The 16,635-nt window shown below is 34.6% G+C and overlaps 1 protein-coding gene across 8 annotated transcripts in view; it reads right to left on the bottom strand.

The window, feature by feature from the left end:
• The window catches only part of PIGN (phosphatidylinositol glycan anchor biosynthesis class N), a 246,948-nt gene that overhangs the window by 44,621 nt on the left and 185,692 nt on the right, over nt 1-16,635 (bottom strand). For 7 of the 8 annotated variants that reach the window (XM_056824243.1, XM_056824244.1, XM_056824241.1 and 4 more), the window contains 2 exons: nt 13,852-13,960; nt 7,068-7,170 (listed from right to left, as the gene is read on the bottom strand). In XM_056824243.1, the coding sequence (XP_056680221.1) occupies nt 7,068-7,170; nt 13,852-13,960 (212 nt within the window). Of the gene's footprint in view, nt 1-6,136; nt 6,197-7,067; nt 7,171-13,851; nt 13,961-16,635 lie in introns of all 8 variants that reach the window. The other variant, XM_056824245.1, reaches the window with a different exon arrangement.

Here is a 16,635-nt window from a genome sequence, read left to right as displayed (position 1 = left end):
TCTCTCTGTCTCTCTCTCTCTGTCTCTCTGTCTCTCTCTCTCTCTCTCTCTCTCTCTCTCTCTCTCTCTCTCTCTCTCTCTCCTCTTCCTGTCTTGGCTTTGGTGGAGCAGGCCTTTTAAACGGGCAAGGAGAACTTAGTCACGCGATTTTAATTTTGTTATAGTTAGGTTTTTTTACTTCTATTTCCTTTTTATTTCTCCTACTTCAAGTGATTTTTAATAAAATTCTATAAAATATAATCCTTGTAGTGTTGGATATTAATTTAAATCCTACATTTTTGGGCAACCACTATAGGAAAAAGAATACTTAATTTTCTTTTAAGAAAGCCTTTGAGTAAAGAATAGGCAGTAGATAAATTTTGAAAAACTGTGTTTTTCTCCTGCTGTGGCCTTTTTGTGACCCCCTCCCCCCTGGAAATTGAGTTGCTGCTGCTTCTATCTCCCTTGCTAACTGCCGGGTGGGGGGAGGAGGGGGTCCTTGCCCAAACTGCTACTCCTGCTGCTGCCCCAGTCTCTTGTGTAAAAATGGATTTGAACTTTGGACTTCAATCCCCAGAAGCCCTTGCTCCACTTCCCCAGAATGCTTTGTAACCTCACCTGGGCCGAGAACGAGATGGGGTATTTAACCTGATTACAAAGGCTTTTGGGGCTCTTTACTTCCTGTCTCGGCTGGCAAACAGACGTGTCTCATGATGTGAGTGAAATTTTGGGTTGGCCTCATGGCCCACCTGGCCCGGTGCCTTTTCTTACTTGTATATTCTTAAATTCTCAACCTTTAATAAACCTCTAAAATATGATACTCCTTGCAGAGAGAAACTAATTTTTACCTGCCTCAGTTTCCTAAATTTTTAACTGTTACACTTGAAGACACAAGTTAGAAGTCCTTGAGAGCTGCTTTGTGGGTGAGTGGTAAAGCATAAATCCCTCTTTCCCTTACATTACTAGCAGCTGAGTGCATTGCTAGTTGTGACCTGGTAAACCAGGTGTGTGTGTATGTTTTTGTTTTTGTTTTTTGTTAAGGAACAATTAGCCTCTAACCCTCCTGACTCTTTTCACCTGGGGGAATCTACCATCTCGCAGCTCAGAATCCTGGAGTGTTGGAGGAAGTAGATAATTTCAGCTCAGTTTTTGTTATTAGAAGGTATTAATTATTGGGCTAAATTGAGAAAATTTAGCCTTATCTTACTCCTAGAAGTTTGCTCTCTCTTTAAGGCCTTTCCTAAACCTGTATGTGAGTCTCAAGAATGGTAGCTGCTTGAACCCATTTTGCTCTCTCAGACCAGCTCAGCTAAGAGGCTCTGAGGAGTTTTTAACCTTCATTGTACCTAAAATACAAAATTTTTGTTTTCCTTCACTAACTTAGCCTCGAGGTAAAGCCTTTTGGCCACCCTCAATTCAAAGGCTGATTGGGACCTGTCTCCATCTAATAGCCCTGTGAAATCTTTAATCCTAGCAAGTACATACTAGGCTAGGGCCATCTATACACAGGACGTAGATTTACAACCAATTTAATAAGTAGAAGTGCAAGGATGGCCCAGTTTCCTGCCTATCTCAAACAGCTACCATTCTGTAAGAACATTACAGAGCTCACACAGCTCAAAGTTTTGGGGTATCTTTTCTTACTACTGTTCCTGGGTGCACTTGTCCTTGTGATTAGCTTGAGAAAACCTGAGATTCAGGGGGTGATTCATCTCCCTACACCCCCTTGCCATTTTGGCCTACCCAGACTCTGCAACACATCCAATATAGGGTTCATCCATACTATGCCCAGTGCGGATATGGGGAATCCCAGAGGAATGACCAAAGGAATCTAGATGGATGATGATCCTGGGGAGGGGAAGGAACCTTAAAGAGTCTGGAGGTAAATTTTTAGCTTTTCAGACTCCACTGCAGTTTCAGTTTATTCTCCTCAAAATAGTGAAGAAGTCTCTGTAACACAGCTATTGGAATTGGGGAAAAGGACTCTTGAATTCAGTGCCTGTATCCTGTTACATATATTTAATTTGCTGATTGTTTGTTTTAAGATTTAATTTTGTTTGTCAAGTTCACATATTGATCTAATATAATATATTAGAATACATTAATATATTCTGTTACACTATGTCAATTTTTGTTCCTGTGTTTTGGCCATTAGCTATACATTCTGTTATATTGTCTTTATTTGTAACTCCCCCTCTGACTCAACTGGAGAAAATACCATTGAAAAAGCCCATAATCAACTTGCGCAAACCCTTTTCTGTGGCAAAACCATAAGTCCTTATTTATGCTGGGTTTGTGACCAGATCCATCGAGGTCACGTATTGCTTAATTGGCCTTTTGTTTCTTTTTTGCCTTTGTTAATTGTCACATAGCTGATGATGGATGAATTCCATCAATCTGTTTACAAACTGTATACAACCTTTGGAATTTAATGACCTAAAATTTTAAATTGATTTTAAGGGGGCTTCATAAGTGATTTTTCAGGATATCTAGGAGCACCACCATCTGACTGACTACCTCTAAGTTATTTGTAAGAAAACGTAAGGGTCCATTTAGTGGTTGAAGTGCAATAGCACTATTCCTGATTTATAAAAATGTAATGGATGAGACATCTGAAGTGATTTTCATTATTGTATTCCTTGCCTTCACATTGCAATGGATGGGACATATAAAGACATGCCTTTTTACAGCTGTTACAGACTTATGTCAGAGGAGGGAGGTTTCCCAAGGGGCTTGGTTACCTCGTGATGGGTTATAATCTCATCTGGGAGGTGGGAAGGTTTTCCTAGGGGGCTTGGTAACCCCTGGATGACTCCTGGAGGGTGTATTTCCCACGGAGCTAGTGGCTTCTGGATGGTTTTTATATTTGTAACTCTTCAGTTTACTCTACCCTTCCATCAGAATGATCTAGATCCTTGGTGACATTTTAGACCCAAAAGATTTTCACCAGTAGTATAGAGGTTTCTTTGGGGCTATTCTGCCAAATTTTGGAATGATGGCAGCAATAGACTTTGTTAAAAATATCTAAGCCAAGCTTGAAAGATTTGCTAGATCTGGAGAACTTGTGACAAGTATCCATGAGCTTCAATAGCTATAGAATCTCATGTGAATCCTAATGATAGTGAGTTTGTTTGCTATTGTCCTTTAATGGGCTATTATGATTTTGAGGATTTTGGTACTTCTTGAATGTGCATTAGCTGCTATACTACTGTTTTTTATAAAGCCATTTTCTTAGTGAAAATTATGTACACTCACACTGTGGATCACAGCTAAGTTAAAAAGGAAATGGATCTCATTGTTGAGTGAGAAACCTTTGCATTCTGCCTCTCCTTGGGTAAATACAGTATGTCACTGATTGTGAACTATATATTTTTGATTTAAAAAATTTTAATATTGTTTTTTCCTTGTATGTGCAATAGAGTAGTTGAGTTTTCTTTTTTCACTCATTTTTTTGTTCCTTAAGCATATGTTACCAGCATTAATGGTTTTTTAATTTTTTCACTAATATAAGTTTACAATATCCATTAGCCCTAATATCAATGCATACCCCAAAGCTTTAGACTATGGAAGCCTGCCATTGATTGATAAATATTGTGGGACTTTGATTCATAATTGTGTCTGATTCTAGGAGAAGGGATCACAAAAGAGCCATTGCACATAATCTATACAGTGCTTATGAGCACAAGGTCAAGGAGACCAACCAATCCCTGTGAAATTGATGAGATCAGTGCCAAGACAGAGGACTTGTTTGAGGCTCGAGGTTGCAGCTGTTTGACATACATCAGACACAAGTCTTTCCTGTGCCACATTCTGACAAGTACCTCAGTTTCACTAGAAAATGGGCTCCCCTATCCCTGAAAGTAAAGGTAAAATCAGACCAGGGAATGCTATTTCCTATCTACTACAAAAATCTAGTCCCTTTTCTGTCTTTCATAAGTGTGGGAATTTTCTGTAGTACTGGCTGCTGCAATGGTCCTACAGGCTTGTGAGACATAAACACTTTATTGGGCCCTGATTCTAGGACCTGTTATAGGCCTACTCAGAATTTTTTATATACTATTTAATTTGGATTTTTTTTTCTTTTCCTCTGTTCATTTTTTTAAATATATTTTTTATTTCCTTTTAACAATTGATTCACATAACTCATAACTCAGTCTGGGTGACCTGTGTGTTTGCCAACATCCTCCTCAGGGGGGATTGTATAATTGTCATATAATTCTACATTTATAAAAATTTTATTGTATGAGAGTAATTTTAGGATAAGAAACTTGCTACCTCCCTGAATCCAGAAAGTGAACTATTTGGAGAAGGCACCATGAAGATGCCTGCAGAAACAACACATTGCACCAAAGGACCCAGAATGAACTTTTGGATGTAGTGAAATTGAACTGTGGGGGGATTGAATGCATTTATTTTTTATGTACACTCTTATATCAAAGGGGGCTGCCCCCAATTGACTTTTTGTCTATGCTCCTAGCAATCATTGGTTTTGTTCTCTTTCTCTTTTATTTCCCTTTTATCCACACATTATTGTAATTTCCCCTTAGTAAGTGCAATATTGTATGTACCTCTGTTTGGAGATCTTTAGAGATATAAGTTGGTTATGTGTATTGCTTCCATGGGGAAACTAGGAATGTATATCTGGGAGATTTTTAAATGCTCATTTCTCATGGGAATCACAGGGAGGAGGTTGTATAATTAGGATCTATACCCTAAAACTACAACTTGTAGCATCCCACTCTCCTTCTCATGTTATGTGCTTAAGGATATAAATTTTGGTGTAACCCCGCCTCTCACTTCCTGTCAAGGCTAAGGAGAATTTAATCATGTGGTATTAATTTTGTTAGGTAACTGGGTTTTTTATACTTCTATTTCCTTTTATTCCTCTTACTTTAAATGATTATTAATAAACTTTATGAAATATAATTCTTCAAGTGTTAGATATTAATTTAAACCTTACACAATAAAATGCCTCAGATGACAGACCTTAGAGGTTATCTGGTTACATTCCTTTCTTTTACAGTTCAGTAAAGTGGTGAGGTGACTCAGTGAATAGTGTTGGGCAGGAGTCACAAAGACCTGAGTTCAAAATTGGTTCCAGACACTTAGCTGTGTGACCCTTAACAAGTCACTTAATCTATACTTCCCCTTTAATTCACTGCATAAGGAAATGGCAAACCACTCCAATATCTTTGACAAAAGAAGTCCACAGGGTCATGAAGCACTGGACATATATGAATGACTGAACAATAACTGCACCAGGAGACAGGTGGCCAAATAGAGATCCTGGGTGAGAGATAGGAAGTCCTGGTCTCAAATCTGGCCTCAGATACTTCCTAGCTGTGTGGCCCTGGGCAAATCTCTTAACACCCATTGCTTAGCCCTAATTGCTCTTCTGACTTAAAACCAATATTCTAAGACAGAAGGCAAGGATCAAAAAAACAATAAGAAACCCACCAGAAAAGTTATATGATTTCATACAATCAATCAATCCACCCATTCATCCATCCATACATACATACATATCTATATATACATATATACACATTAAGAGCCTATTATGACTGTCCTAAACATTAGGGAAACAAAAATGGGCAAAAGATAGGTTCTGCCCTCAAGAAGCTTAAAATATAATGTAATGTGGAGCTCCTCAGTTGGATGTGGAGCTCCTCAATTCAAATCCAAGTTTTGCAGGTGTAATCTTGCACAAATCACTAGTTTCCTCAACTATAAAATGATAATATAGCACCTATCTCCCCGTGTCTCAGAGTTGTTTTGGTGAACAAATGAGACAATATTTGTGAAGTGCCTAGCACAGTGCCTTCCATCCTTCCTTTTGACTGTATCAAGATGGTGGTATACTCAGCTGTCTTGATCTGACCTAGGCTATTGATGTTTGAGCCAGAATTTAACCAATCTGAGAGACAGAATATGATAAACATAGGACATATGTTTGGTTTGCAATAATCAACTTTTGGGGAAACTATAGCTATTCCTAAATACCCATAATGAGACAAAGAGAGCAGAAGAAAATTCAAAAGCACATGGCAAAAATGGAACTTTTCTCAGAGTCCTTTGATTTTCTGCCTTAAGAAAATCAAACCTATCCAGATTTGCTGAGTGGGCATATTATTATCTGTTGTATCTGTTTTCTTACCTAAGTACTCTCTTCTGAGCATTTCATAGAAAGTTACATGTGTTCATCAGCTCAACATTCCTAAATACCAACATCAGGTTTAGTTTTTGATAACAATTTAAACATCTTTCAAATAGAAAATAAAAGTAGATTCTACAAATTTTTTAAAAATGATTATAGAAAAAGAAATATGGATTATGAAAAAATCTGAGCAGCCGAGATAATCTTATTAATGTTAAGAATTGGGGGGAAAGTTCTTAAAATCTAACTAAGAAATAAAAAAAGAATTCTAAAAACAATTTTGTCATTGTTCTTTGTTTAACACTTTTACAAAATCAGAGATTGTCAATATGGCATTTAATGATTATAATTATAACATTAATAGCAATGCCTTATATTTGTAAAAGTCATATTTATTTGTTATATAGTACATGTTATCATATTATATATTATAAAAGCCTTATATGATATCTACATTTATCTCATTTGAGCCTTATAAAAACTTTTCAAGACAAATTGTTAGGTTTTTTGCTTATTTTTGGTCTGGATCTGTGATTTCATAAATGTGGGAAAGTCCTCATATGGGAATTCTTTCCAATTGTGTGGAACTTTACAGATGAGGAAACTGGAGCTCTTGGAATTGACATGCCCAAGATCATGCTAGGAAGTGGCTGATCTGAAACTTCAACCTAGATCTCCTGATTTTAAATCTGTTAGGTCACGTAGTTTGGTCAGTTTGATTGGAAATACAGTAAGCTGCTAAAGACAACAGATAGTAGAGGAGGCTCAAAGCAAAATTATTTTAAAAGTTAAGTGGCATATTACATGGCAAAAAAAACCTAATATCTTAAATATGTTATGTCTTTAAATTTATAATTGCTTAAACTCTGAGATAGAAAGATTACAGAAAAAAATATTGTGAAGATAATGAAATAATAAGTAAAGTATGTACCCTGTGCTCAACAGCAGATAGGTTGACATCAAGGAGAGAAGTATACTGAATAATCGCTGGAATATAATCGTGGGACCCAATAATGGCACAACCAAGGAAGAGGCTGAAAAAAAAAAAGAGATCATACATATGCACTGACATATAAAGATGTGAGAAGTATATGGCTTCAGTAAATGCAAGAATCATCATAGGCAAGTGTTATGCATGAAGATTTAGTCTAGGGCCACATCTGCCTTAGTTATTTTTAAGGAGAAATTTTTTCTAACACACAACAGATGCAAACATTCAACACCTTCACTGATCTGTGATCTCATTGTTACCGGCACTCATACCAACAATGCAGCTCATCACTCATTTTTTGCTCCCTCTGGGCAGTCTTTGTCTGTGCTCTCCAGTAAATCCTCCACTGGGGATCCACCCAACTGCTAGCCTCAGCATGCCTCAGCATTCTGAGGTGTGGTTATCTGGAAAAGCCTCTGGCTTTGGAGGCCAGTCTTTTTCTGACAAAGCTGTATTCTCCTTGGATCACTGGTTGAGGAAGGGAAGTTGGCATATTCCTTGTTCCCTGCTGTCACTTTTAGCTGCTCCCCCTACCTCAAGCACTCAATAACCTCTCTTTCTTTGCTATTAATATCTATCACCCTATTAAAATTCTGCTCGTCATTAACATACCCCCAGGTATTCCCCTTCCTTCCTCAATGAGTTTGATCCCTCACTTACAATTTTTCTCTCTGCCTCAACTCTAGCTCTCAGCCTAGGAGACTTTAACATTCTTCTTCAAATACCCTACACTCTCAACTTCTTAACCCACTCAGCTCCCAAGAGCTAGTCACCCTACTCTCACTGCTAGTGCCTACTGGCTGACACTGCCTCCCATTGTTCTGTATGTGCAGAATGGTTTATGTGTTATTTTTTCCATTAGAACTTGAAGGCAGGTGCTGAATTTTTTACTTTTCTTTGTATTTCCAGACACTAGATGGTAACTGAAGCATAGTAAATGTCTAACAAATATTTCTGGACTGACTGAACCTTAAGAGATGCTCTACCTTCCCCATCAGAGGCTGGAAACCCATCAGATGTACCGAGGCATACCTCTCTTAGTTGGGCATCTAGGTATGAGGTAGAGGGAGTGAGGTACTAGAAATCAGTTCAAATCCTGCCTCAGTCACTTATTAGCTGTGTGAACCTGTACAAGTCATCTAACCATTGCCTGACTATTTCTTCATCTGTAAAATTAGAAAACTATAGACAACCATATTAATGACTGAATAAAAAAATCATACAATAATATCAGTAGATGCAGAAAAATTTAACAAATGAGATCTGTAAAATTTATATGTAAAATCTACATCTACTCCACACGGATGTTGTGAGGATCAAATGTGTTAGCATATGTAAGATGCTTTGTAAATATTAAAACACTAAGAAGATGCCAATTTTAAAGTTATTCTTTGTTGTTGCTATTACCTGGAAAAACAAGAAGGTCATTACACCAAAGGCTGAACCCCACTCATTGTGCTCCCTTCAGACTTAACTATAGCTTTGCCTTGTAGATGAGACTAATATTGACATAGCCTTGACCTCTCTTCTCTGGCTGTTTCTGTCACCCTCCCACAAGTAATTGTCTAAAAAGCTTTCCCCTCTGTGAAGTAAAATGTTCTCATAGGAAAGGGCTATTGCTAAAGGGGAATTCTCCTTTAGATATAAATCTCTAAATTTCTCCCAAAGCTGTCGTAATGGTCTAAGAACTGAAGGGATTCATATTTACCAAGTTGGGCATATTTATGTTTAAGATATATCTCACTATAGCAATATTAACTTTAGAAAATTTATCATTTCATACTATTTGGCAGATAAAATAGAAATCATAAAGTAGTTCCAATATCTCTGAATTCATCTAAACTAGAATTTATATATCATTTTTAAAAGCAATTTTAAGTCTTGATCATTAGCCAACTTATTGGATAACTGCCTTGCATTTAACAAGTAAAGACTATTTTTTATTAAGTTGTTTAATATGATTGACCAGAAGCTGTTTTCCACATAAATAAAGCAGAAATGCTAATAATATTAAAAAGAGAAAGCATGTCAAATGCTTTCTAAATACCCACTGACTGCTTAGAATATGCTACACAGAGAACATGAATGGGGGATGTCTCACTGGAGGCCCAGAGACAGAATTGCTACTTGTCAATGATAATATAGAAGGGATGCTTGCTTAGGTATAGTTTGCAATAGATTTTCTTCCCACTGGGGTCTTGCCAAAATTTTTTGCTTAAGGGTGAAGAAAAACATCAAACAACTTTTTGAAAGCATGTGGTAGCAGTAAAGGGAATTCTTTTTTATCTCATTAAATTTTTTTTTTGTGGTCACTGTATTATAAAAAGTTTACTGAGGTTTTCCCATTTGCTTAGTGAACATTTTATTACTATGGCTAAATCTCTCCTCCTTGTGGTTAAATCTAAGAGTAAAGTTACATTTAAAATAATTTATGTTAATGTAAGACAGATTTTACAAACCAATTTTTATGATGCATTTTAGATGTGAGAAAGCATGCATACACAATGATACTCAACTGCATTTTGGGGGGTTGGGAGAAGTGGGGGAAATAGAAAAATACCTGCCTTCTTCCACTTAGCAACTTTTTCATATTTTTAAATTTTAGTTTATAGTTAAAATGCCATGATTGGTTTTTCTTTAAAAATGAGCTTCTACCTTTATTAATTCAATGGTTCCTTGTTTTCAATTTTAATTACTTTAACTTCTAATTTGTTTTCATTTTTTTAACTTTCAGTATTTCTGTTTTGGCATTTAGTGGAGGCGTTAACATTTCTTGGCTTTTAAGTATTTGTAGTTTCATTTCTAATTCATCGATTTACTCTGTCTTTGGCTAATAAAAATGTTTAGATAAAAAAAATTTTTTCCCCTAAGAACTACTTTATCTGCATTACATAAAAGATGGCATATTGTATTACTGTTCTAATTATCTCTAATAAAAATTTCTCTTGTTACTATAATTTTCTTCTTGACCTATCAATTCTTTAGGATTAAGTCATTTAGTGTCCAGTTGATTTTAGATACTTTTTTCAAGGAACTTTTATTTAATATAATATTTATTGAATTAAAATTATTCAAAATTACATAAAATATTTTTGCTTTTATATATGTTCTTGATATTTTTATAAAGGTGCTATGTATAGCTGAGATAAATGTATGCTCCCTTTTATTTTATTTTGATAATTGCCAGGTCTATCATATCTAATTTTTCTAAAATTCTATTTGTGTTTTTATTAGGGGCCAATGATGGTCCCCCAATATTGTAGTTTTAATGTCTAGTTTTCCTTATAACTTCTTTAGAGAGTTCCTGTATTTATAACCTATTCTATTGGGTGTATATATGTAAAATGTATTGTCCTTCTTTATCCCTTTAAATTAAGTCTATTTTTGCTATAGCCTTGTCTGAATACATAATTAATAGTTTTGTTTTTTTTTCTTTTTGGTTTAGCTAAGGCATCATAGATTTTCTTCCAATTCCTTATCATAACTGTGCAAGACTTTGTTTCAAATGTGTTTATCTATATTTATTTTATTGTAACAGATTGACTTTGCTTTCTAATCCATTCTGCTAAGCATTTTTCATTAGGTAGGTTAATCTAGCACATTCACATTGACAGGTGTGGCAGCTAGTAGTTTATATTCCATCATTTTATTCTCTTATGATTTTTATTTTCTATTCTCCTCTCTTTGTATTTCAAATTATTATTCCTGCTCCTCTCCCAATTTTCCCCTTTTCTTGGCCATCCTCACTCCAAGTTTGAGGTTTGTTTTGGTTATAACTATTTCTTCCTGGAATCTACCCTGCCTCTTATATTCTTCTTTTCCCACTTCCTGAGCCTCTTTACTCAGTGAGGCTGATCCATAGAAAACTCACCTGTTATTAACCCCATACTTGAAACTTTCTGGCTACAGTTTATATTCCATTCACATAGCCTTTGAGAATTCAGTGTTATCATGACCTCAAAAAAATTCCAAAGGACTTGTGATGAAAAATATTATCCACCTCCAGAGAAAACTGATGAACTTTGAATGCAGATTGAAGCATACTTTTTCATTTAATTTTTAAAATTAATGTTAAAAATAGTAATTTAATGTTATTTCCATGCCATGATAGGTCTTCTGTGGAGGTGGTATAACTATTTCCTATGCCCTCCACTTCACCTTAAGAAAAAAAATAACATTTTTGTCACTGACTAAGCATAGGAAACTCATGTCATTACTCTATTCCTGAATGTGAAGTCCAGATAAAAAGGACAATGAAACAGTACCCTTAGAGATAATATCTGCTATGCTTAAATGAAGGAACAATAACATATTTGTGTTATATTTATGAAATGGATAAATATAAAGGGTCTGTATTCATTATTTCATTCATATAAGGAAATTCACCCTACCAATGAAAGGCAGCACATTATCTACAATGTATAGTCTTAGAAAGATAACAAGGGCATAGAGTTTGCCCAGGCTGCAAAACTAGAATGTGTCAGGAATGGAATTTAAACCTAGGTATTCACAGTTTTGAGGCCAGCTCTATATTAACTAAACTATTCTGCATCTCTGGAAAAATACAAAACAAATTTTAATCATATATGATAGTTTTGCATTTATAAAAGAAGCAGTTTTTTTAAAATACTTGAGGTCATAAACATATGAATTATAGGATGGAGCAACAACAAATTCAGAATCATTTTTTCCTCTCCCTACTACTTGGATCTCTTACTAGATAAATAATAAACATATGGCTAAAACAGAACAGTTATTAATATTAGCTATTCATAGGACTTTAGAGATGGAAGAGACCTTAGAGATCATGTACTTAAATGGGGAGCCAGAAAATTGAAATAATTTACTCAAGGTCAAATAACTAAAGTTGGAGCATCCCATGTTTTCTCTTTTAATATATACCTATATAGTCTGGTTAATCTTTTACCTTTTCTATCATTCCAAGGTTTTATCAGGGAAAGTAAAAAGAAGAAGCAAGGGAGTATGTGGGAGGGGAGGGGCATAATTTCTGTTGATGGTTAACATCTCTGCAAAGAACTAGATGACAGAGGAGATCTAGTAAACCCAGGTGGCAATTAATAGGATAGTAACTCAAATACTATGTGAATTTTGAAGTGATATGTGTATATGTGTGTGTACATAACATCAGTAATAATTATTATTATTAGCTGATTTACACTAGTCAGAATATTTGATATGCAACTTACAGATTTGGTGACCCCCCAAAAAGATCCTGCATTATGAGAAAGTCATTAATTTATATTAAAGTGTGACTATGTTGGTGATGAGTATCCTTCTGGGGCTATACAAGTATGAAAGTTTCATTCTGGTCTGATATTTCTCATACACAACTTTTTTTTTCTTCCTCTTCCACAACTTTGGAAAAATAAAGTATATTTTTTGGGTATATTTCATTGTGTATATCTATTAAAATTGCAGATGCTGAATGATGGAGAATAATTACATGAATACATTTTAAACTTTATATTACACTGAAAAAAAGGAGAACTGGTTATTGTGAATATGAACATTGGCTTTTGTCAGAACATCTACATGAGCAATGTGATATGTTGCCATCAGCACTGTCTGGAAATGAGAAGACCTGGAATCTTTTTCTAGTTTTAGTCACCAATGGCATGTGGTGCTGGGCAAATCTTATCAGTTCTCTAATTCTCAGTGTTCTCAATAAAATGGAAAGTTCAGACTACATGATCATTCAGTTATTATCTAGCTCTAAAATTCCACACCACTAGTACAGCTAAATATAATAGGTAAAAGTAGTAGATGCATCTGGAAAGTAAACAAATTGGATCTTTTAAATATATAGATCTAGATGTGCCACTGCTACTATTTCTTTATCCTAGGTTCTTTCTTAGACTTTTAGAGCTAGCTAATGAAAAGGACAAAAAAAAAAGATTAGTTTTTGAAGAGCATTAACTTCTATACCCGCATGTTATATTCTTTTTACTGTTTTGGCTTCCTCTTTGGAGCCAAGTTTCACTTTCATTTGTTTAATTTCATTTTATTTTCTGGATATAAGGTGATAAACTAGCCAAAAAAATGAAGAAAGAAAAATTATGTGAAAATAAAAATACATACTATTAAAGGGCACTTTTTTTCTATACCACCCTTTATTTCCATGCATCAACTAAGCCCATTAAAAAAAATTGTTATCTCCAAAAAGAAAATAATGAAATATTCAAAATGGCATTTTTTCTTTTTTCAAATAAACTTCTATATTCTGAAATATTAACATTATGTACAAGAATCCATATGTAATCAACTACAATATGGCTAAACATTTTTTCTTCTTTTGCAAAAAGAAATAGGTAATTTAATTTTTTTTATCCTATTCTTTATGGTAAGAGGGACTGAGAAACTATAAATTAAGATGAAATTAAACTACAACAGCTATATAGAATCCTGCTCTTTTCTGGAATGATACAGTGTATTTTAACAGATGCTAAATACAATTCATTATCATCAGACCAAAAATATTTTCTGAACCAATTCTCAACAACATATGTACACTCACAAGAGTTTTGATTCTTTTCTGGCAAGACAGCTGCTGGTAATACACATTTCCGTAATCCTATATAATTTCTTTTTCTTTCAATATCTCTATAATAAAAGATAGTGACAAACAAGTAGCACTAAAACAAAGGGGATAGAAATGGCTCCATTTCTCTTAAAGTCATCTTTATTTGATTGGAATACATCTTACCCAGTATTGCCCAGCTTACAATTTGGTTCATCTGAGGCAGGCCTTGTTTCTGAAGAAGACTACTGTGAGTACTATTCACAATATAAGTGGAAATAAGTACACATACCATCTGGAAACAAAAAATCAAAAGGGCTAGTTAATCTTGTGGGTACTAAAAAATAAGTAATCCATCAAGAATGCTTAAACTATTACTTTATTCTTACATAGGTGCTTTTCACAAATCAACTGGAATTAAATAAGTACAAGGTAGGATGATGGGAAGAAAGAATTGATTTTTTTAAACCAGATATAAAAGATACTAAGTATCTTTTCTTAAACTCTTACCTTCTGTTTTACAATCAATATGAAATATTGGTTCCAAGGCAGAAGAGCAATTAGGACTAGGCATTTGGGGTTAAGTGATTTGCCCAAAGGCATACGGCTACAAGTGTCTACATCCAGATTAGGAGCCAGGATCTCCTGTCTCCAGGCCTGGCTCTCTATCTTCTGAGCTACTTAGCTGCCCTGACATTAAGTATCTTTTATGTAGGTACTACTCTGTATACACATAAAGCTAATATTTATAATGATAATCAAATATGCAGCAATACTTTTTAAAGCCTTATAATGAATTTTCTCATGAAATATTAGTTCTCAGTAGTTGGCAAAGGCCCAAGATAGGCTATACTCAGAGAATTCAATGATAGACTATTCCTCTATCCCTTTTAGTAAAACTATAATTTTAATCCTTAAAATGTAGTACTTTGGCCCACTATGTACTCAGATAACTGAGAAAACATGCTGACTATATAAATGTATTTACTACTTAAGAATATTCCATCTGTAGGGCATTATTTATATAGGTGATAGATGGTACATAAGTCTAGATTTTTTTCCTCTTTATATTTACAAATATATTCATTCTATCGTTCTATATTTTACAAACAGTTGAAACACTGATTATATGCCTACCCAGAAGTCAAAGGCAATTGTGTGTAATATATGAAATGAAGGTGACTTTTGGAGGTAGTATGATGCAAAGGCTAGATGAACACTTGTTGGGTACAATATAAAATGTAAGCTCCTATTAACAGCAATACAGTGAACTAGGACAATTCTGAAGGACTTGTGAAAAGAATGGTATCCACCTTCAGAGAAAGAATTGTTGGAATATAAATGCAGATGAAAACATGATTTATCACTTGTTTATTTGGGTATATGATTTGGGAAATGGGTTTTATAAAATTATTCACTTATGAAAAAGAATAATATGGAAGTGTTTTGCATGATACCTCATGGATAACACAGATTCAATTGCTTGTCAGGTCTAGGAGAGGGAAAGGAAGAAGAGAGGAAGACAACATGAATCATATGACTTTGGAAAACTTATGTGGACATTTGTTAATAAAATAAAATAAAGACAAAACAAAAACAATAAAATGTAAACTCTTGAGGGTAGGAGCTATTTTATTTTTGACTTAGTATTTTTCAGCAACTAAGCATTAGCTTAGTACTGAGTGGTGTTTCCTACTTATTAAAATAAATTGAACAGAATTAAGCAAAAATGATTCTGTTGTCTATCTTCTCCAGGATTCCTTGGTGCAATGCCATCTTTAAGTCTTTTTCTCCTTTTTTAAAAATTTCTTCATCTTTGATTATAGTGAAATTTTACAGAGTTATAGTTTAATTCAATTCAAACAACATTTTTTTTCAAAGTTTGCTCTATGCAAGGTACTGTGCTAGGTACTGCAAGTGCAAATAAAAGCCAAACAAATCATCTGTTAAAAACCTTCTTTTCTCCTAAGGAGATAAAATGTGGACACAAATCAAGAAAAATACAAAAGCATTTCAAGAAGAAGAGGGTGCCCATAACTTGGGAGCTAGGGAAGGGATTAAGTAAAGAATTAATGTAGGAAGTGGCAACTAAGATGGACTGAAAGAATTAGATATCTGAAAAGGATCTGGATATTTAAGTGACCTAAAAACTCAGTATTATCTAGTAGAGTGATGTAAGTTTCTAAAACAATAAAATGTGATCTTATATTATGGTTGGCAATGTCCAGGATGAGGGATATAATAGTCCTACTGTACTTTGCCCTAATCTGATGTATGAAGTTCAATTCAGATCGTCATGACACTTTAGGAAGAACATTTACAAACAAGAGAGTATCCAGAGCTGGATAGTATCTAACAGGACTAGAATGATAAAGAGCAGTTAAAGACTCTTTGCAGGGGATGTTTAGGTAGCAAAGTGGATAGAGAAGCAGCTGGACATAGGAATACCTGGGTTCAAATCTAGCCTCAAACACTTCCTAGCTGTAAGACACTGCACAGATTGCCTAGCCCTTATTATTCTTCTGTCTTATTATTGGGAAGGGTTTAAAAAATACTCTAATAGAGTATCACTGATTGAGAGATGCCTAACTTGGAGAAGACTGGGAGAGGAGGGAGAGGAAGACATAATATTGTTTTCCAGGTATCTGAAAGGCATGAGGAAAAGAGATTAAATAGGTTCTCTAAAAACAAAGGATTGCAAGTAAATAAATTTAAGTTTGATAAAAAGAAAAAATTCCTATAATTAGAGCTCACAAGCCTTTAATTTGCAGATAACCTACCTTTTTATGAAATAGGAAAACCATTTGCCCATTTACAGGCCTGTGGCACAACCTTGCTTCCTGTCATTTGCCAAATGTTAAAGTTCATGGATTTAATTTGTGTTTATCATTAGAAAATCTCCAAGGTGTACCAAGATATATAGAGGACAGAACAACAAAAATGAGCCAGATATGTAAGAAAATATCCAGT

The sequence above is a fragment of the Monodelphis domestica genome, chromosome 3 (genome assembly GCF_027887165.1).
Source record: "Monodelphis domestica isolate mMonDom1 chromosome 3, mMonDom1.pri, whole genome shotgun sequence".
Lineage (NCBI taxonomy): Eukaryota > Metazoa > Chordata > Mammalia > Didelphimorphia > Didelphidae > Monodelphis > Monodelphis domestica.
This window is presented reverse-complemented; position numbering and strand designations above follow the sequence as displayed.